Raw genomic sequence first — 20,505 nt, 5'->3', positions numbered from 1 at the left:
ACAGAAAAAGTAGAAGAAACTTTGATGAAAAGAGTTTGATCATTGTAGAACTTCCCTTTGCAAAACTTATTGTTAAGAAGTCAACACTAAAGCAATCTCATGGTGAAGTATGAATATGAACAAATAGGATTATTTTGTTTAGCATTAAGAGATAATTCGATAAATTATAAAAGGTTTCCCTTTGAATGTTAGATATTTTGCTTAACATATAAATAATAAAGTTTCCATGAAAATGATCACTAAAGAGCCAACAGAACACAACATGTGATTATTTAATCAATTTGTAACTAGAGCGAGGGCGAACATTATCAATGATCTTAAAATTTTCATTCCGATCTATTTTAAAATTGTGTCTAATCAACGGTTATAATTTTTTTTGCATGATTTTTGGCATTGACTTTGAATATACTTTTTGAAATACCTTATAATTGACTTTGACGCATTTCATAAATATTTGGAAAAATTTCAAACATTTTTTCTTTACATCGTTTCATATTTTTAATTAACTTTATTTATTACATTTTTTTTTCTTTGAAAATGGTACTCTAGAAGAAAAAAAAATCTTATATTATTAACTTTACTTCAAGATTGTTGTTGTATTCGTTGCCCGATAAAAATTATACGGCTTTTTAAAGGTAAATCCATCTAATTTCATTCTACGGTATTTTGTATTAATAACAAATGTAGCCGACAATAAAAAATAGAATGTAGCAGTGTACCTCTGCTTTTTTAAGATGCCTTACAATATAAATCATTCAAAAAGCAGTTTTTGTATCAAAATAGGACACAGAGTCACTATTCTTCGCAGTCATTTTTTCAACAGTCCACACGGAGAATTACCCCAGGCAATAATTTCTACAAGATAAAGTTATTTTTTCTACGAGGAATATTTTAACATGGGTCACATTTTTAGGTAGAAAATGACCTCAGGACAATTTTTACGGGATAATTACTCCCCATTACACTGGCGGCGAATTATCACTTTTTATAATGGCGCCGTTTCTGACGTCAAATGTCAAAATCCTTTTAAAAAGCTTTAAAAATATCAGATAATTTCTATTAGTATCAAGGGACTCTCAGACTATCTTTTAAACTTAACAGTGAAACGGGTTAAAAAACTCAGATTTGAGATAAATCGGTCCATTATACAATTCTTTATATTTATTGCAGAGATTTTTTTTTATTAAACATCTTACTCATGATTGTGTTTGATTGCAGGCGCAAACAGAGAATAGGAAACCACTTTTGAAAAATGATGAAAGACACTTTCTTATCAGTGAGTCTTAGTTTTAGTTCACCTGAGCCGAAGGCTCAAGTGAGCTTTTCTGATCTAGATTTGCCCGTTGTTTGTCGTCATTGTCGTCGTTGTTGTTGTCGTTATCTTTTTACATTTTCGATTTCTTCTCAAGAACCATTGGGTCGATTTCAACCAAATTTGGCACAAAGTATCCTTAGGTGAAGGGGATTTGAGTCAAATAAAGGGCTTCGCCCTGATTCAAGGGGAGATAATTATGAATTAGTGAAAGATTAATTTCATTTTTTTTAAATCTTCTCAAGAACAACGCGCAATGGGCCAGGAAATATGAAACAGGGAAGCATCCTCGGGTAGTGTAGATTCAGGTTTGTTCAAATCATGACCCTCTGGTGCTAGGGCAGGGCCACAATGACCAATCAAAGTTTTACATAGAGGTTTTCTTCTCAAGAATAGCACAGGCATGAATAATCATATCTTTATTGAAGGATCTTCAGGTAGTGGAGATTCAATTTTGTTTAATTAATGTACCCTGCGGTAGGGCCGGGCTTCAATGGCTTATCAAACTTATACATAGAAATATATAGAAAAATTATTTAAAATCTTTCTCTAAAGAATGGCAAAGGCGTGAATGATCATATTAATATGGAAGCGTCCTCAGGTAGTGTAGATTCAGGTTTGTTCAAATTATGACCCCTAGAGGTATGGCCGGGATTCAATGGTGGATCAAAGTTTTACATAGAAATATATTGGAAAATTCTTTAAAAATCTTTTTTTCAAGAAAAGCAAACGCGTGAATGATCATAATTATATTGAAGCATCTTGCATCTTGGTGTAGATTCGGGTTTGTTCCAATCATGACCCCCAGGGGTAGGGCGGGTTCACAATGGCAAATCAAATTATAAAAAAATAGAAAAATGTAGAAAAATTCTTTAAAAATCTTCTCAAGAATAGAAAAGGCATGACTGATACTTATATGGAAGTATCCTCGAGTTTCAAGTTTGATCAAATTATGACTGATTTCTGCTTTTTTCCTAGCCACATTGCTCAGGTGAGCGATTTGGCCCATATTTCTCTTGTAAGTAGTTTCCGACTACCATTTATGCTAAGTATTTATTATTAAGGTTTCTGTTTTTATTATATGATAGAATTTATGTTAATTCAATAAGTATTTTGTGTTGCCACCTTTGTGACGTTTAATAATTTGTTTGAAATTCTCAAAAGCATTATTAACAATGACATATAATTTTTTAGCAGACACAAGATATCAAGATGAGAAATACCAATTTTGTAAAGGAAGATAATCCAAATTTATAGTAATTACAATTTAGATTTAACAGAAAAAAATGAAAATTGGTCTGAAAACGTTAAAACATAAATTTAAACAACAAACACCAAAAGCGGAGGCGGAGTTGAAGGCGGTAGATAACAAACTTTGAAAAAAAAACATCCGTCCTCCAAGGATGTAGATGGGAAAAAAGGCAGAGTAACGCACCTCGAAGTTAGAATTTCAATTCTTAGATTTTGATTGGTCAATCTCTGCCTCTCCTACCTCGTTAAGACATGAAACAAAATTACCATTACAAAGCACAGCTATACAATATTTCAGACTTTCACATTCAAGGCGGACACTTATTGATTACAATAAAAAATTTTAAGTAAACTTAGATTTATTTATCTTAATGCAATAAGTATTTTGATACCCCGGTTACCCATCAACTGGCTAATTTCTTTCTATAATCCTTTCAACGCTAGAACACCTTATCTTATCCTCCTTCAATGAGTAAAAAGTCTGTAAAACAGTTTGTCGTGTGTTGCTACCTTTATGACGTTTAATAATTTGTTAGAAATTCTCAAAAGTATTATTAACAATGACTTATAATTTTTAGCAGACACAAGGTATCAAGATGAGAAATAAACCAATTTTGTAAAGGGAGATAATCCAAATTTACAGTAATTACAACTTAGATTTAACAGAAAAATCATGAAAATGGGTCTGAAAACGCCACTGACTTGACCGAACTAGGGAAAGTTCAGACCCATAAAGGAAAAATAAATGGCAAAACACCTCAAACATAAATCATACCAAAATTGAGTAAAATGTACATAACTGTTCTGTACATTTCGAAAATGGGAATAAACATATTTCCCGTAATGCAACAAAACAACTTTCTCATGAAATATATATGACAAGATACTGTTTCTAATAATCTTTTACAATTCAATTATGATAAAAAATTTGAATTCACAATTGTCTTATGAGGGATAAATATATACCCCCATCACAACGAAATGAGGTTACTATTCCAAGTGTATGCTGTCTGTGGGTCCTAAGTATTAACGAATGACTCCGTGGAATGTTCGATAAGGGATAAAAATATGCCCTTATATATCGCAAAGCATCACCTTACTCACTGTTTTTTACAAATTTCACATGTTTGTGGTCTTCACGAAAGGACTACCTCGAGCAATCTTTTAGATGAGGGATAGACATATGCCCCCATATTGAAAAATATTTCACACTGTAAGCTTCCTCACTGTTTTAAAAGTTTATATGCACGCAATCCTGACACCTAACAGCCTAAGTATTAACAAATGACTTAGGCACTATTGTTCTGGATGAGGGATAAACATATGCCCCCATAAGTTAATAATCCTGAAAATCACTTCAAAGTCAAGATCCTAAACAAATAACAAAACATAATGTTCCAAGGATCCACTTCCACTGAAGCACATATCAACATGGTGTCAAGTATCTTATGTAATATTTAAATGCATCCGATTTCCATCTACCCGGGAATCTAATCTGACTATCGCTCATCCCTTGTGATGCTCAGTAAGAGGCCATTCCAATTCGAAAGGAATGTCCTTTGAATCTATTGACATCCAAATTACAAAACATGAGGCTTTGCTTTGATATGTTTGAAAATTCTTGCCTTGTGACTGCAATGTTTGGGGGGTAGCAAAAAAGGGGCCCATCGGTCCTCCCTCTCATCTTAATGTAGTGTTCTTTATTAGCATTGCAAACTGTTATCTCTCCTATTCTGAGGAAGCCGTGAAAAGCCAATAAAAACATGTTTGAAATAACGCCCTTTTATAAATGTTCGATACTGTATTTTCTAACGCATCACAAATTTTATGCAGAACTTCCATGGTTATTGGTAAACGAATATCCATGAAAGGTCTTGTTTTGCGGCAGGAACTTAATAGTTTCTGAATGAGAAAGCATGATGCATTGTCAGGCAAATTATTAATTTTATGTATATATGCTATTTATGAAATAAATGACACAATAGAGGAGGCTGCATAACCCTCAGCAAATAAATAAGAGATAAACAAAGCCAAAGTTTCCTGAGACAATGGAAGATCATTACTCAAAACAAATTTGTTTGCAAAATTTCTATAAATAGACCATGCCCGTTTATATGCTTGAGTGGAAGTGGTGCCAATGTTGAAGTCAACAGGTTCCTCAAGACTGGTTCTAAGGAGGTAATGTTGGCAGATTGGGAATCACCGTTGGTTCTTTGTCCATCCAAGGAGCAAGTTGATGGAACTGCTGCACCTTCAAACGAGACAAGCAATCACATAGAATATTTTCCTTGGTACTAAATGCCTAGCTTTGAACAAAATGTTAGACTGCAAACAAAGTAGCATTAACTCTCTAACCAAATACATTATACTTTTATCCTCAGACGAGCTTGTTAATGATATGCACCAGGGCATAATTGTCTGTGTAAAAATAAATGCATTTGTTTTTAAAAATATGACTCCAAACTTTAAGAGCTAACACTATTGGGTAAAATTCCAAGAGAGTAATATTACATTTTTTCCAATTATCATTTCAAGTCCCATAGAACCAGTGCCCAACTAACACAGCCCCATATCCTGTAGATCCTGAATTCGTCTGTATACAGTTTTAATTCATTGGAATCAACCCACCTATCCGGTAAGAAAAACTGACCTACCATTAATTTCTCCAAGAAGGCTAACCAAGTACGTAAATCCGTTTTTACCTCTTTATTAAGTCTAATGCGATAATATGCTTTTGTAATGCCAATAGTAGTATTGATAAGTCGCCTTAAAAATGCTCTACCTGGCAAAACCATATTACACACAAAATTAAGAAGACCAATCTCTGACTGCATATCCTTCAAAGTAATCTTTCTGCTTGGTAAAAGCTGTTCAATTGTATCTCTACATTTTTTAACTTTATCAATAGGTAACCTTGCCTCCATCATCTCGGTGTCTAATTCATATCCCAGAAAAGTCATTACCTTGTTAGGACCAAATGTCTTATCCTTAGCCATAGGTTCACCTATGTCGGTGCAAACTGCTAAAAATGCCACAAGATTTTTGTGACACTCTGTCGCAGATTTGTCAACAATTAGAAAATCATGTAATACATGAGTCATAAACTTAAAACCTAATTTTTCTTGTGCTATCCACTGAAGTGCTGTACTAAACCATCCAAATATACGACAGGAAGAACTGCAACCCATCTAAAGACATGTGTCAAAATACCAATGACCTTGCCAAGTGAAACCAAAGTATTCAAACTGAGATGCATGCAAATTGATAATTCAAAATGCATTAGAAATATCTATTTTGCAACAATATAACCCTTTCCCACACTGCTTAAGGTTTTGAATAGCATCCTCTACAGAAGAGTATTGAACAAATGACTCTTCCTCGGGTATACCATCATTGACAGACTTACCTTCCGGATATGACAAATGATGGATCATACGGTAATAACCCTCTGTTTTCTTGCTAACTAGACCTAAAGGGGAACAATTCAAAATTGGCAGTGGTTTTCCTTTGAAAGGATCTATAATTCTACCCAAATTTATCTCCTTTTCTAACTTTTTGCTAATAACTTCTGGTAAGTCCAGTGCTGATTTTAGATTTTTTGAAAGAGTATTTTTACTTTCCCCGTGTAACCAATGTGGAAACCATATTGAAAACCATTAACTAAAAAATCTGTTTCTACCCTATCATACCCCACGAACCAGTACTCTACTGTGATTTACTGGAGTTGGACCCTTTTGTGGGATAGGTTGGCTTTGAGAATTTAGCATTACCTGTGTTGGCTGATGTGCCATTTCCTTGAAATGGTTTTTGGGTTCTGGATTTGTCCAAGAAACGAAATGGCCTTTGAATTGATTTTTTACATATATAGATTGGATGGAAGCCATCACAGTTATAAAATCTGTGCTGGAATTTGCATGATGAACCAAGCCTACAATACCTTCCAGCTGTGTGATAGGCAAAGCATGACCCCTGATGGATTTCCTCATAGGTACAAAATGACGAACAGTCTGATGTTATTTTGGTTGACTTTTTTTCTGATTGTTTGAACCGAGCATTAACATATATCTCCATATTGACATCACCCCATTCTACCTCATGTTGTTCTATGAGTTCCCTGAACTCCTTATCATATTTTCTCCAACCCCCGTTTTCTTCTGCAATTTGCCTTACTGATTCCATGTGTTTTGCAAGCTTTGGCTGTGCAAGTGTATCTTTAATGCAATATATTGTCGCATACCTATTCCACGCAGTTACACAGTCATGCAGGGATAACGAACCATCCCTAACTTCATCGTCATCTGTGGATCGCAAATTGTGGATAACAACCTTACCTGTCTGATCCTCTTCCTCTACCTTGATAGAATATTTACTTTTCCCCTTTTCCTTTTTTGAGAGCAGAGCCATATCAACATATTGTTTTGACCAAATTTAAGATTAAATTTTGTCAGAAACTGTTGCCTCTATCGGTACTGATGAGCTTACAAAACCTGATTTCTTACCGACTTTTGCTGCAGTTGGAAGTTCAGTACCAACAATTTGTGAACTGTGTTCGATTACAGCGCCTGATACCAATCCTGAGATACCTGCATCCACTGACTTATTTGTTATTTGACAAACTGACCCAGAAGGACCTGCTGTTAAGCCATTGCTTGATGTAGTGGAAGCATTATTTCCCCTATCTCCCCCTATATTATGAACAGAGATACTCCCCTGATATTGCAGCAATGGTTTTATCTCTGCGAACACCTTCCCCGTGACTGACTTTGTTATGGTTTGGGTTAATTCAGCCAAGGTTTCAGGAGGAACATCAAGAGTTTGAGTGCTTGTATCGACGGCCACAGCATTATTGGCGGTGGACCCTCTAGTTTCGTTTTGTGCACGACGTGGTCTTTTCGCCTGACTTGTTTTGGACTGTTGGTCTTTATTCCTTTTGCCTGGCATAATGCTGGTAAATATATCTTATGGAAATTTAAAATTAAGGAAGTAGTATGTATCTAATATATTATGCTATGTATAAATATAAACTGTAAAAGGCTTCGGCCTTAATTGACAATGAACAAGAATTGTAAGACCTCACTGTAGGCCCTAACTGTAAGAATCAGTTCTATGACAACGTATTTGAGCATTTTGATATTAAACATTACATTATATAACCACTTTCATGGCTCAATACAGTGTGTAAATCTAATACAACAAACTAAAAAGTGGTGAACCTTTTCTTACAATTAATTTCAATCACTTCATTGATTCTGTCGGTTTTCGATAAAACACCCTGTATCTCCTAGAGTTGTTAACAAAAATTTTCCGGAAATATAGTAGATAATAGAGCCAAAAGTGTCTGTATTTCCCGAATTGCCGTAATCCAATAAAACCCATTGTGCGACTGCAAATGCAATTAGTCAACATCACTAGGCCGCTGCTGATCGGTAAGAACTATCCGCCAGATGAAACGAAAGGCTGACTATAGAAATAAATCACCACTTTTGAAGCCGACACCCCTCGCACTGTGTCAAATTTCCAAGAAGGAAGGCTTTCCCACAGATAACTACCTGTTCGGCTGTTGTTAATTGTTTTCATCATACTACAAACGATGTACTTGAAGGGCTTGTAAAGTATCTAAGCGCAGTTACAGAACAATACAACTTTGATCAGTGAATAGTGAAAAAACAACTTTTTGTACAAAACACAATATTATATAAAGGGGATAACAAATACAAACAGTAAACGTATACCTTCAAAATTGAAAATACAGAATTCTTCCATAATCTGGACCATAATCTGGACCATTGAATCGAACATGATTAGGTTAATCAACTTGAAGTGCATGAAATCGATATAGAAATCATCAAGTAAAGTGGGCCTAACATGAATTAAAAAACCCAAACCGGCTAAATGGCAAGCTCAAAAGACTGTCTGAAACTTGTACTTAGGACTTGCCAAAAGTACTGTAAAAATTCACAATATTTTAGTAATCAACTAATACCGAAACAAATTGGCAGATATTTTTCCAACGAATTGTTTTATTTTCATACAGAAAATGGATAATCTGGAACGCATCAACATGCATTTCTAGACTAATCAAATAAAAAAAACGATGGAAAATAAATCACCGGGGTAAAAGTTGAAACTAAAATGAAAAGACCCGCATGGGTACAAAATGACGAGTACAAAAGCTGCCTGAAACTTGTTCTTAGGACTTGCCTAAAGTACTGTAAAAATTCACAATATTTTAGTAATCAACTCATACCGAAATAAACATATTGGCAGACATTTTCCAACGAATTTTCCTTCACAGAAAAAGGATAAGTCTGGAATGCATTAAATACATTCATGGACATCAAATAAAAAACGATGGAAAAAATCGCCATCTGCAGAGTACAAGCTGAAACTAAAATGAAAAAACCCGAACGGGTTTAAACTTGGCAAGTACAAAAGACTGCCTGGAACTTGTACTTAGGACTTGCCTAAAGTACTGTAAATATTCACAATATTTTAGTAATCAACTAATACCGAAACAAACTAATTGGCAGACATTCTTCCAACGAATTTTCTTCACAGAAAAACGATAAATCTGGAATGCTTTAAAATACATTCCTAGACATCAAATAAAAAACGATGGAAAAACTCGCCATCTGCAGGGTAAAAGCTGAAACTAAAATGAAATAAAGTGCCACGCCACAGCATGATACGCCCGTCAAAAAATTACAATTAACTTAAACAGTTTAGAGTGCAAGAAAGTCATGTAAACCTTGATTCTAAAGTTTCCATGATTTTTTCTATTCCTTAAAATATTTGTTTATCCATCGATATCCCCTGTGGTGTAGGCATTAATTATAACAAATTACATCATTGATAGATTTCTGTACTGGTTGTATTAGACCTTAATTGTCAAATGCTCATCATATTAAACAATATCAAATTAGTCTTAACAACTTAATTTAAACCAAATTAATTTTGAAAATAAAAGGCTGGGCCATCAAATGACATATGCTATTTAAACTGACCAGCAGTTCTTCTGTCTAATTCTCAAAGGACACAGATAAGAAGATGCTAGCTAGCCTTCCTAAATTGAACTCATTAATTAATCTTTGACTGGATGCTTGTCTTCTCATTACTATAGATGAATGAATCTGCACTATCTACCATAAAATATTTTTAAAACATTTAAAATACTCAATGATTTTTTTTTTTTAACATTTAATGTCAGAAAGGTTTAAATATGCAATTTCTATGGAAAATGGACATGCTGATTCCACCCCTATGAAATTAGTTTTTTAAATTAATATAAATAATATTATATAATATTAGATTAGTTTATAATGCAATATCAAATTAGTGTTAATTACTTTTCATCAAAATCATTTTAAAACTTAGGCTAGCCAACAAGAGCTATTTTTAATCCAACAGGCTTACCCATCTGCCCAATTCCCAAAGGCACATAGATAACACCGATGGTCTCCAGTTTGCTCCTCACACTAAACTCATTAATTTCTCTCTAATTTGACATGCAATTTTCTGTTATCAAAACTCTTGACCAGTGCTTGATAATTACACTCATGGGAGACATGGGATTTCTCTTAACATACATAATATCTGTTATAGATTGCTGTCAAGTATATGCTGAAAAAAATAAGTATTTTCTTGATTTAACACTTTTTTAATAAGGATACGACTAAAAATTTGCATTTTTTAGGATTATGAAATTCAAAATTTAAAAGACTTAGTTTTTTAAAAAATTTCACTTAAATTAAAGGTCACAGTGACCTTGAAATAGGTCGCGACACACCTTCTACCCAAGATGTATACATTTCCCAAGTTTGATAGTTCTAGGTCTAATAGTTTACTAGTTATGAGCCGGACAGGATTTTTCCATATTTGGCCATAGCATCTTAATTAAAGGTCAGAGCGACCTACTTTTTGTGCGCGACACACCGTCTACCCAAGAAGTATCAGTTGACAAAGTTTGATAATCCTAGGCCTATTAGTATTGAAGTTATGAGCCGGACAGGAATGGACAGACGGACAGACGGACGGACGGACACGAAGCCTATAACATAATACGTCCCGTCTTAAGACGGGCGTATAAAAAAAAACCAAAATGGGTTAAAACTTGGCAAATACAAAATACTGCCTGAAACTTGTACTCAGGATCTGCCTAAAGTACTGCAAAAATTTACAATATTTTAGTAATAAACTAACAACAAAACAAACAAATTGGCTGATACTTTTCCAACGAATTTTCTTGACAGAAAAAGGATAAATCTGTTTACATTCCTAGACATCCTAAATGTCTATCGTACTGTTAAAAAGAACAAAATGGTGTATAATTTCAAAGAATATCTATCTGAAAATTGATGAAAATAAAAAGTAGCAAAATGGTGACAACTTTCATCAATTTGATGGATATCTATTTTCTCGCTGAAATTAAAGCTCCCCTTATACTCCTATATAAATGAACATTCCTCTGACAGTTAAAATGAACGCCGTCGTGAACAAATTTACGTATGCAGTCTCCTTCACGGGGAGAAACGAAATAATTCCCATGTTCCCAAAATACGCAGTAACCCAGTGCTGGCAATGCATCTCTCAATATTGCGTTTACTTTGTTTGCAATATCACTGTACCCAAAACAAACACCAAATCGTGGCAATAATTTACAACCAATTATTTTCGCAACTTTATATCGGCGATGCATTACCGATACCACAGATACAATTTCTGCAGCTAACAAGGTAGCGTCAGTACTAGGACTAATATTGTTCTCCCCAATCATTAGAACAACTACATCTGGACCTAAAGCAAACACGCTCTCCATATCCTTAGATATTACATCACGAACCTTTCTTCAAGCTGTACCCCTGTACAAAACGGAATGCGTTTCTCCAAGACCAAGGCTCGCAGAATATCTAATGTCACCATGTTTCAAGAATTCATGAAAACGACGCACTATTGAGTGTCCAAGAATGACAACTGAAGTTTTACCCATTGAAGACATAATGAAAAAATTTTACTCACCAAAATCTTCATATAATAGATAACAAACCTTGAAAAAACGTCCGTCCTCCAAGGATGCAGATGGGAAAAAAGGCAGAGTAACGCACCGCGAAGTCAGAATTTCAATTGTTAGATTTTGATTGGTCAGATTTTGATTGGTCAATCTCTGCCTCTCCTACCTCGTTAAGACATGAAACAAAATTACCATTACAAAGCACAGCTGTACAATATTTCAGACATTCACATTCAAGGAGGACACTTATTGATTACAATAAAATTTTTAAAATGAACTTAAATTTATTTATGTTTGTTTTGTGCTGTTTTTTTAATTTCCTTAAAAGTTTTAAATTAAAAAAAAAAGATTCATTCAATCTCTTTTCATAAAACATCATAATAATCAAGAATGAAAGTGCATTTGATCTGGATTTTAAGAAATCTTATTGTACTTGCAAAGTGACGGATTCATTGAGCGGTCACAATATATTTCGCCATTAGTTTGATATACAATGTTCCTGTGCGATAGAAAAAAGACAAATTTTCACTGATATTGTGTTGGAGTATAAAAGATCGGCTAGATTAATCATTTGGTACAAAATGGTACATTTTAAAGAGACATGCCTTTTTGAATTTCCTTTCTCAAGGTCATCTTTCCAAGATTTTAAATGGTTATATGTATGCAACAACAAATGTTGCAATTTTGCTCGAAGAATAAGCGAACCTCCAGTGGCAGTGTAAATGTTTTCCCATTAAAAAACACCCCTACTAATGTGTTCGGAACCTTTAATTTTTCGGTGTTCTGCAAATTATAAAGCCCGATGAGTTCTGAGTAGCTTTGGCAATGGCTCTGGCAAGAGTTAGCGAGACTACAGCGAGATAGGGTAAATTATTCACGGAAATGTGGCTAGGAAGTGACTAGCACGTGGAGATGTGGTAAATAGAAAAGTTATGTTGCATTTCAGTTTTCACCACCTATAATATCTATAGAAATGTACTTAATCGATCTCTCTTACATTCATTCAAACTCAAATAAGCATTCTCTATATTACACTTTACTGCAGTAATGAATTAAAATTTCTCTTTGGATAAAATTTTGCATGGGAACCGGGACTATATTTTTGGCGTCAGATTAGCAAATGCGGCACCAACATGACTTTGAATGACCAGTCAGGTGAATGAGAATTGCATTATGGGCTACTACGAATACTACAGGAATTTTACACTTGAAAGAAAAGAAAACCATGGAAGTAAATGAAAATCATTTCTTAAAATTCTATTCCTTTCATGCTCACAATGACAAAAAAGTCATTTGAATAAATGGTGGAAGGCTAGGTTTCTCAAAGTCATACTGCAAAAAAAGCGATTTTGTGCTGTCTTAATTCCTTTGTTGTACTATCGGTGAATACAATTGTCAGGTGGATTCCCCGGCTACGTGATCACGAGTATAGTTATGTAAACAAAGTTCTGTCCATTTAAATGCTTACTTGAAGCGCTGGTGTTCTAAAGTAGACACAAACTACATTTTATTAAACATATTTTTATAGCTAACAACAAATCTTTCATAGTTTCTAATCTTTGTATTTTGTTCATAAGAATATTTTTTTGATTTTGCACTCCATTGACACAATCATAGATTGAACTGAACCACGTGTTCGAAGTAAACATGTAAACATGTATTTGGCGTAAACTTTGCTATTCATTGGTCAGTTGCTCGTGGTAAGATCCTCTGTGCGCATTTATAACAATAGCCAAATAAGGCAAACAAAGGATTGTCAGTGTGGATGAAATAACACATATTTTTTACCAACGCATCGGTCGCTAGTAAGCTCTAATTTTCGCCATAATGTATGATACATTTATATTTTAACCCCCCCCCCCCCTTTAGCCACCCTATTTCTGTTAAAAATCATGTAAGTCTTTCAAAAAGGTCTGGAATCACATTTTTACAGGACATGTTTTCAAAAGAAAAAGACTATAGCAATTTCCTGTTTACTGACAATTCTATTTATAAAACCGGTTCTACCTTATAATCCTTGAATAGTTCAACCTAAACCACATGTCTTGAATTTGAATCACAATAACATTAGTAGGGGTGAAAAAGTTGCAATGTAATCATCTGATTTGTTTTAAAAACCATATTGTTTGTGTTCCACAAAGAGCACAGCGGTATGTACTACGTCTTCTTGGCGGAGAGAAAAAGTCGATTTTGATTCCATCTTTTTGTCAAATTTATTATGAAATTGTTAGTCCTAAAAGCAAATGCAATACTTCTATCCAACTGAAAGTTTAGTACATTTAACTATACTCTATAACCTAATAGCCTTTTTGATTATATACGTTGAGCAGATTTGATCATAAAAAATTCTTGACAAGATATTTCAATGTAATGTAACACCTTCCATTTTGCGTTATAATTTTACCTTTTACCCAGAAGTGGTCAGCAAGATAACTCCCCTGAATATTTAAAACTAGGAAAGATTCGTGGAGATCAGACACAAATATTGCAACATTTTTATGGTAAAAAAAACATTAAATTAACAATCGGTATTAATCTGTTCGTGCATTGTAATTAAAATGGCATCCGTTCAAAATCATGCAAAACATTATGGAACTGTGTGTACTGCATTAATATGTAAGATTTTTTAAAAGTTTTTTTTTTCATGGGTATAAACTTTAAGTGTTTTCTGTCACTCATACTTTTGCTTGTCTAGGTGCTACTCAGACACAGTATTAACAATACCTCAAAACGTAACCATAAATAGATCAATGGTTTTCAAAGGACTTTTAGGGGGTGGGGTTAAGATTGGATGGTTGTCGATGGTTTTAAGTAAGAATCAACAAAGAACTGGATTTGGAAATTCCATGTAAGAAAAATACTTTATTTTCTATGAAAGAATATTACATAGTTATTTACATATCATGTATCTCCCTCATTAATCATGTTAATCACTTTTCGATGCAAAGCGTATACAATAATTGATTAAGCAGGTTTATTTTTAATACAAGATCTTAGTTATGATTAGATCTTGTTCCTTAAAATTGTAGACATGGAGAACCTTCAAACTGGGAATAATCAATTATCTGACGAAGATTTGAAGAAACTTTATTGGAATATGTTTCAAAAACTCGGAGAAATTTCTCGAGATGCATTACAAATGTACTTTGACGGTAAATTCTCCAAAGAAGACCTAGAAAATGTACTCAAGACTAATGAGAACGACATGAAGAATGGTCGTTACAAATTAGGGGAAAATGAGATATCGATTCTATTTCCAGGTATGTCCCTATTGCTCAATGTGCATGTCGAGATCTAGAGGTTATATCACTAATTTATTTCAAGTATTTTTAATTTTGTTCTTATGAATACTTCCAAATGCACAATTTTTTCCAAATTGTTCAGTTTGCCATTCAATTGTGTTTTTTTTTTACTAAACACTAAAAACAACAATAAAACTATGAAAGCGGTGTTGGTTACCTGCTTTAAAGCTAAAGTACCGTATATACTCGAATATAAGTCGGATTTGTGGGAGTTAATCTCTTGTTTTCTAAAGATATCGTTCATTTATTTTTTTAAAGATATTTTTCATTTATTTTTATACAATTGTTATGGCGTAAAATACATTTTGTGTAAATCACATTGCATTCAAGATGACAGAAGTTGTCCATTATCTGCAACATTTGACATAACGATAATGTACAAACTGCTAAGGAATTATGGCGAGGATATGCCGAAACCGAACAGCCAGGAATGGGGGAAAAAACCACATATTACAGACAAAAAGGAGACTGATGATATAGAAAGAGTCCGACATTACAGAAACGAGTTTTTTCATGCAACACCAGAAACAAGTATCATGGTGAAAGATGATTTTGAACTTAGCTGGATGGACTTATCCAATGTAAGAAATCTATCAATATTATTTTAAAGCAGTGACTTCTGATGATATGATATTTCACATGATAAAACACCGTTCAAAGGACTGAAAGTCCATTTAAACATGACTTAGACAGAGCTCTGCCATTTTCAGTGACCTTTTCAGACCATTCAGTTCACAGTAAATTCCTCCTGTGTTTGTAAAAAAGAAACTGTAAATAAATATATTTTCTTTGGTGAAATAAAGTAATTTATCCATTTAATAACCTTTCCCACCTTTTTTGATGACAGGCAGCAGTTTACAGTATTTTGTATATTTCTTCCAAGCTTATGATGTTTATAAGGGGGTCAACTTAAAATGCATGTGTATTGTACCTTGTGAAAGATTAATGGGTTTTAATTATTATTCTTGTCTGGTTGACCCCCCTTTTGCCTATGTACATCATGTTACAATTTCATTATGATGCTGGGGGTCAGATTGTGATATTTTGACTAAGATGTGTAATACTCTATATTTGAGTCCTCCTTCTTCTGACCCCCATTTTGTTAACTGTGTTTTACTTTTCCGTCATTTACTTTAGTAAATGACATATTTCACTTCAGCATGATGTTATTTGTTTTTGCCTGTTTATCAAAAAACAAGCTCAGTCGTTTGGCAGGAGAACTAACGAACACAAAGTAATTTATCCATTGAATAACTGTTTCAAAAATGTTATTTTTCCACTTTGTTAGATTGTTGATTGTTTGTTTGTTTAACATCCCTTTTCGAGATTTTTTTTTCTCTCATATTCATCTCTCTCACCATACAGCTTTAGGTAGAGGGCTGCAAATTTAGACCTATACTCGGCATTAAGGGAGATTGTTGAGTGAGAGATGTTTTTCGTGCCAACACTTACTGCGACACGTGACCTTGGTTTATACTCTCATTTTCGAAGGACTAGTTCACGTCCCGCAGTTGGATTCAAACAACAAAAAATGGCTTGATAAACTCTAAATTTTTCTTATCTATTCAAATTTTGAAAAAGAATACTTCTCATTGACAGATTTACTGTTAAAACAACATGACACCGGGAAAAATATAGCAAAGATCTTTTAAACATGCGGTTAAAATAAACTTTAAATTCAGAAATAAACGCAATGGTAACTTTTGATTAAGTTTAGTGAAAATTTATTAATGGAACATACAATGTTTAAATACGACATTATTTCAATATATATTTAGAGGAAATTCACTTTCTCATTAGTGAACATTTGCAACAAGAAAGTCCTTATGTGATCTAGAGTAATAAGGGTATTCTAAGGCCCTACCCTACTGTCCAGTAAGTCCCACTTATGTTGGAGCTAAGACGAAAGTGGACTGTATAAAATATGGTCGAGTGGGTAAACTTTATTCTTCACATACTTTGGCAAGGGTATTTGACCTGCTGCTGATTAGGCAACATATGCCTGAGTAAGAGAAACGCAATCATAAAGTCAAGAAAGCTTGCAGACCCAACTCCTAAAATCGTTTTTTTTTCTATTTTATGGGGGAAGGGGTTATGTTGAATCAGATGATTATAATTCCTATTTGTATGCATAAAAGATTCAATTGTACTTACGTAGCAATTTCGCAGAAAGGATTAATAACGGTGTATTGAAGTGACATCGTCACTCACCGACATCTCCGTCATAGTTGGTTGGAAACTCTTCCATTTCATCTTTGACAATGTAATGGCTAAAACGTTCGTTGGTATAAAAAATCATAATTGAACATAAGCCTGTGTATACATTTCTTTATATTCTTCCATTGCAATCTCCAGAGCAGTTAATTTTTTGCAAGTCGAATTATAACTGCAAGAAATTTACATTGACTGTAAAAAGCTAAATACATTGTGTAAATCTCCAGAGTATCAAGTTGCATTATAAGATATGTTTACAAATCTGACATCGTCAGCATATACATATTTGTGGTTTTCTATAACTTTTCCTATTTGACGACATACCTTTTGTTATTATTTAATTTTGAACTCAGCTTTCAACATTCAGTAAAGAATATTCTCATCTGAAAATTAAAGGAATTAATTAATTAATTAATCGGTCATGTTTATCAATAAAAATTAGAAACGTATGAATAGATAAAACATAATTCAAAACACTCTTATTTGTAATTTAAAAACATTGTAATTATGTTCATTTGAAAGACATAAGTATCATTAAAATGGAAAACAATCATTATTCAATGTAGCGGTAGGTAATGGATAAGGTGAGAAAAAACGGTCGGTGTTCACTCTCAAAAAAAAGCAACCTACAAACAATACAAATCAGTGAACAGTCTATAAACGGGAACCCTGTTAATAACGTAGGATAAGAGACCAGTAGGCATTTCAACGTTGATTCAACGTTGAATCAACGTTGAATTTTGGTTGCATATGAAAGTTGAGTCAACGTTGAGATATAACGTTGTTTCAACGTCAATTTTCAACGTAGAATAAACGTTGAAAATGGGTTGAATTTTTGGTTGGTTTATGGTTGATGTTTGGTTGCAAATGAAAGTTGAGACAACGTTGAAGCTTCAACGTTGTTTCAACGCCAAATATCAACATGAAACAAAATTGAACATTGGTTGAAATTTTTCGGTTGTACAAACGTTGATATTTGGTTGAAATCACGTTGAATTCATATAACATATTGCTTTAAAAACAAATACATTTCAAATTCAAATAAAAAAGATTTATTCAAGTTGCGTAATATTTATATAAGTTGTAATCCAGTATTATGATTGTGAAAGAATTTATTTTACATGTATTTTTAATACAAACACAAGTTCAAATTCAATCACTGAATCTCAAAAATCACTGCTTGACAAAATTTATATTTCTAGTAAAAAGTGGGTCACAGTAATTACATCCAGGTCCTTCACATAGGCACTTGGTTACAAGATGGTTATTTTGTGTATTATGCATATGTGTTTTTCTATGTGTGCCTGAATACCCTCATTAAAACAAAAATAAAAATTCGCCGAAATTAGCACGCTTTAAAAAATGTCATATTTACTGTATATAAAAAGAGTAAAGGAGCGTCACTCGCCATCTTGAAAATCAGGGGTACTTCGGTTCACACTTAATTTTCGTCTATATCTACATCTTCCCTACCGGTGTCGGGTGAGATCTATCTTCGAAAATGATTGAATGACAACTCCCTATCATCTGTAGACCTACATATGCCGTTTTAAACAAGCAATGAACCGAAACGTCCTCGATTCTTGCACCTGTTTATCGAAAGCAACGGAAGTAGCGATTTCGACTATGTAAAATCTAGAGGCGTCCCGGAAATACATGGAAAATCTAGAGAGGTCAAAAATCGCGCCAAACTTGTTTTCTCTAGATTTTCCGTGTCATTCCGGGACACCTCTACATTTTTCATCGTTAGAAATCGGCACTTACGTTGCTTTCGATGTCTGTACATGGTATAAAGGACGTTTTGTGTTTACTGCATGTTTTATGCGACAAGTTCAAATCGGCAGACGTTTGACAGGTGTTATTCAGTCATTTTCGAAGCTAGATCTCACCCGACACCGGTAGGGAAGATGTAGATATAGACGAAAATTAAGTGTGAACCGAGGTACCCCCTGATTTTCAAGATGGCGAGCGACGCTCCTTTACTCTTTTTTATATACAGTAAATATGACGTTTTTTAAAACATGCTAATTTCGGCGAATTTTTATTTTTGTTTTAATGAGGGTATTCAGGCACACATAGAAAAATACATAATACACAAAATACACCATCCTGTAACCAAGCGCCTATGATTTGTTCGATAAAATGTACGTAACACATTATTTCAAACGATAAAAATAAATATACATGAATGATTAAAAAAAATCAGACAAAGGAATATATTCCGGTACTTGGATTTAATTATAGTTGACTTTATGTTAAAATTCGTATGAGTATGCTTATAAATAATTATTACTAAAGAAATATGTTATAGACATACATATATATACATAGTGTACTTACAAAATGTTGCATTCCTTTGTATAATTTTCACGGGCGAAGAATCTGATGCAATCAAGGCTGACTATACAATCAATTCCCTGCACCACTGGTTGATTTAACCTTACGACGAACTACAATTAGTTAAATTGTATAATATATTAGTATACTAGCTTATATTTCATAACCAAATGAATATCAAGTTGATATTCCAGCTTTAATCCTTGTGTATATAGCTTGAAAACACATTAAATATGAACAGCAAGGAGACGCGCACTTCTTGTCCATCAGTTGAATTCAAATTTTGACCTAGATAAGCTGCAAACAGCTTTACTCTGCCCAGAAAGAAAATTGCATAACAAGGTTATCCTGACACTGAAACTGACCAAGTAAGCGAGAGGCACACTGATATCTCGAAGGTTTTGGGGGAGTGGATCTTAAGTAATGCAACTTGACCGGGGTAAATTGTCAGTGTGAAAATTTTTATGAGTTTATTTGAATTTTTTTTATATTTTGTGAAAAGAAAGATTATAGAATTAATACACACAACAAAACACAATCGAATAAAATAAGACTTCTTAGATTCGCTCAGTATAAGTACAATCTGCGCAACAGTATACGGCACGGATCTATATAAGTCTAATTTAAAGAACATTAATTCGGAATAATTATTTTTATTAAGTCTATAGTAACATGGAATTACCATGAGATGTTGGATAAAGATGTTATTATTTATCAAAAAGCTTATATTTAACAGATCGTATACGTATGTCCAAAAAAAAAAAGCATTCACAATTTATAAAAAAAAAAAAAACCTTTTTTTGGAATATAATTATAATGAAGTGTTAAATGTAGATGCCATGCTTCATATAAACTCATATTCAAAATTTTATAATGGTACTACATGTACTAGCTATTGGCACAACTTTTTTGAGTGAATCAATTTATAATGTATGCGTTTCATTTATTAAATATAATTATTATGTTTATGATATTTTCTAACAATGCAAACAGCTGTGTGTATATTGCGAAAAATCGCATGGATTAGAAGTTAAAGACACCTTTATATTTTGAACTTAAAAACTAAAGTGCGCAATACTCGT

General features: G+C 33.5%; 1 protein-coding gene across 1 annotated transcript in view; it reads left to right on the top strand.

Annotated features, from left to right (window-relative positions):
* Positions 1-15,453, top strand: part of LOC134262053 (uncharacterized) — a gene marked incomplete at its 3' end in the record, with an annotated part of 55,776 nt that extends 40,323 nt beyond the window's left edge. Inside the window, exons 12-14 of the mRNA XM_062744467.1 lie at positions 1,219-1,276; positions 14,600-14,830; positions 15,203-15,453. Of these exons, the coding sequence (XP_062600451.1) occupies positions 1,219-1,276; positions 14,600-14,830; positions 15,203-15,453 (540 nt within the window). The remainder of the gene's footprint in view (positions 1-1,218; positions 1,277-14,599; positions 14,831-15,202) is intronic.
* Positions 15,454-20,505: the final 5,052 nt, after the last annotated feature.

The sequence above is a fragment of the Saccostrea cucullata genome, unplaced genomic scaffold, assembly GCF_032062105.1.
Source record: "Saccostrea cucullata isolate Sc308-1 unplaced genomic scaffold, CSIRO_AGI_Scuc_v1 ctg2639, whole genome shotgun sequence".
In the NCBI taxonomy this organism is placed as follows: Eukaryota; Metazoa; Mollusca; class Bivalvia; order Ostreida; family Ostreidae; genus Saccostrea; species Saccostrea cuccullata.
This window is presented reverse-complemented; position numbering and strand designations above follow the sequence as displayed.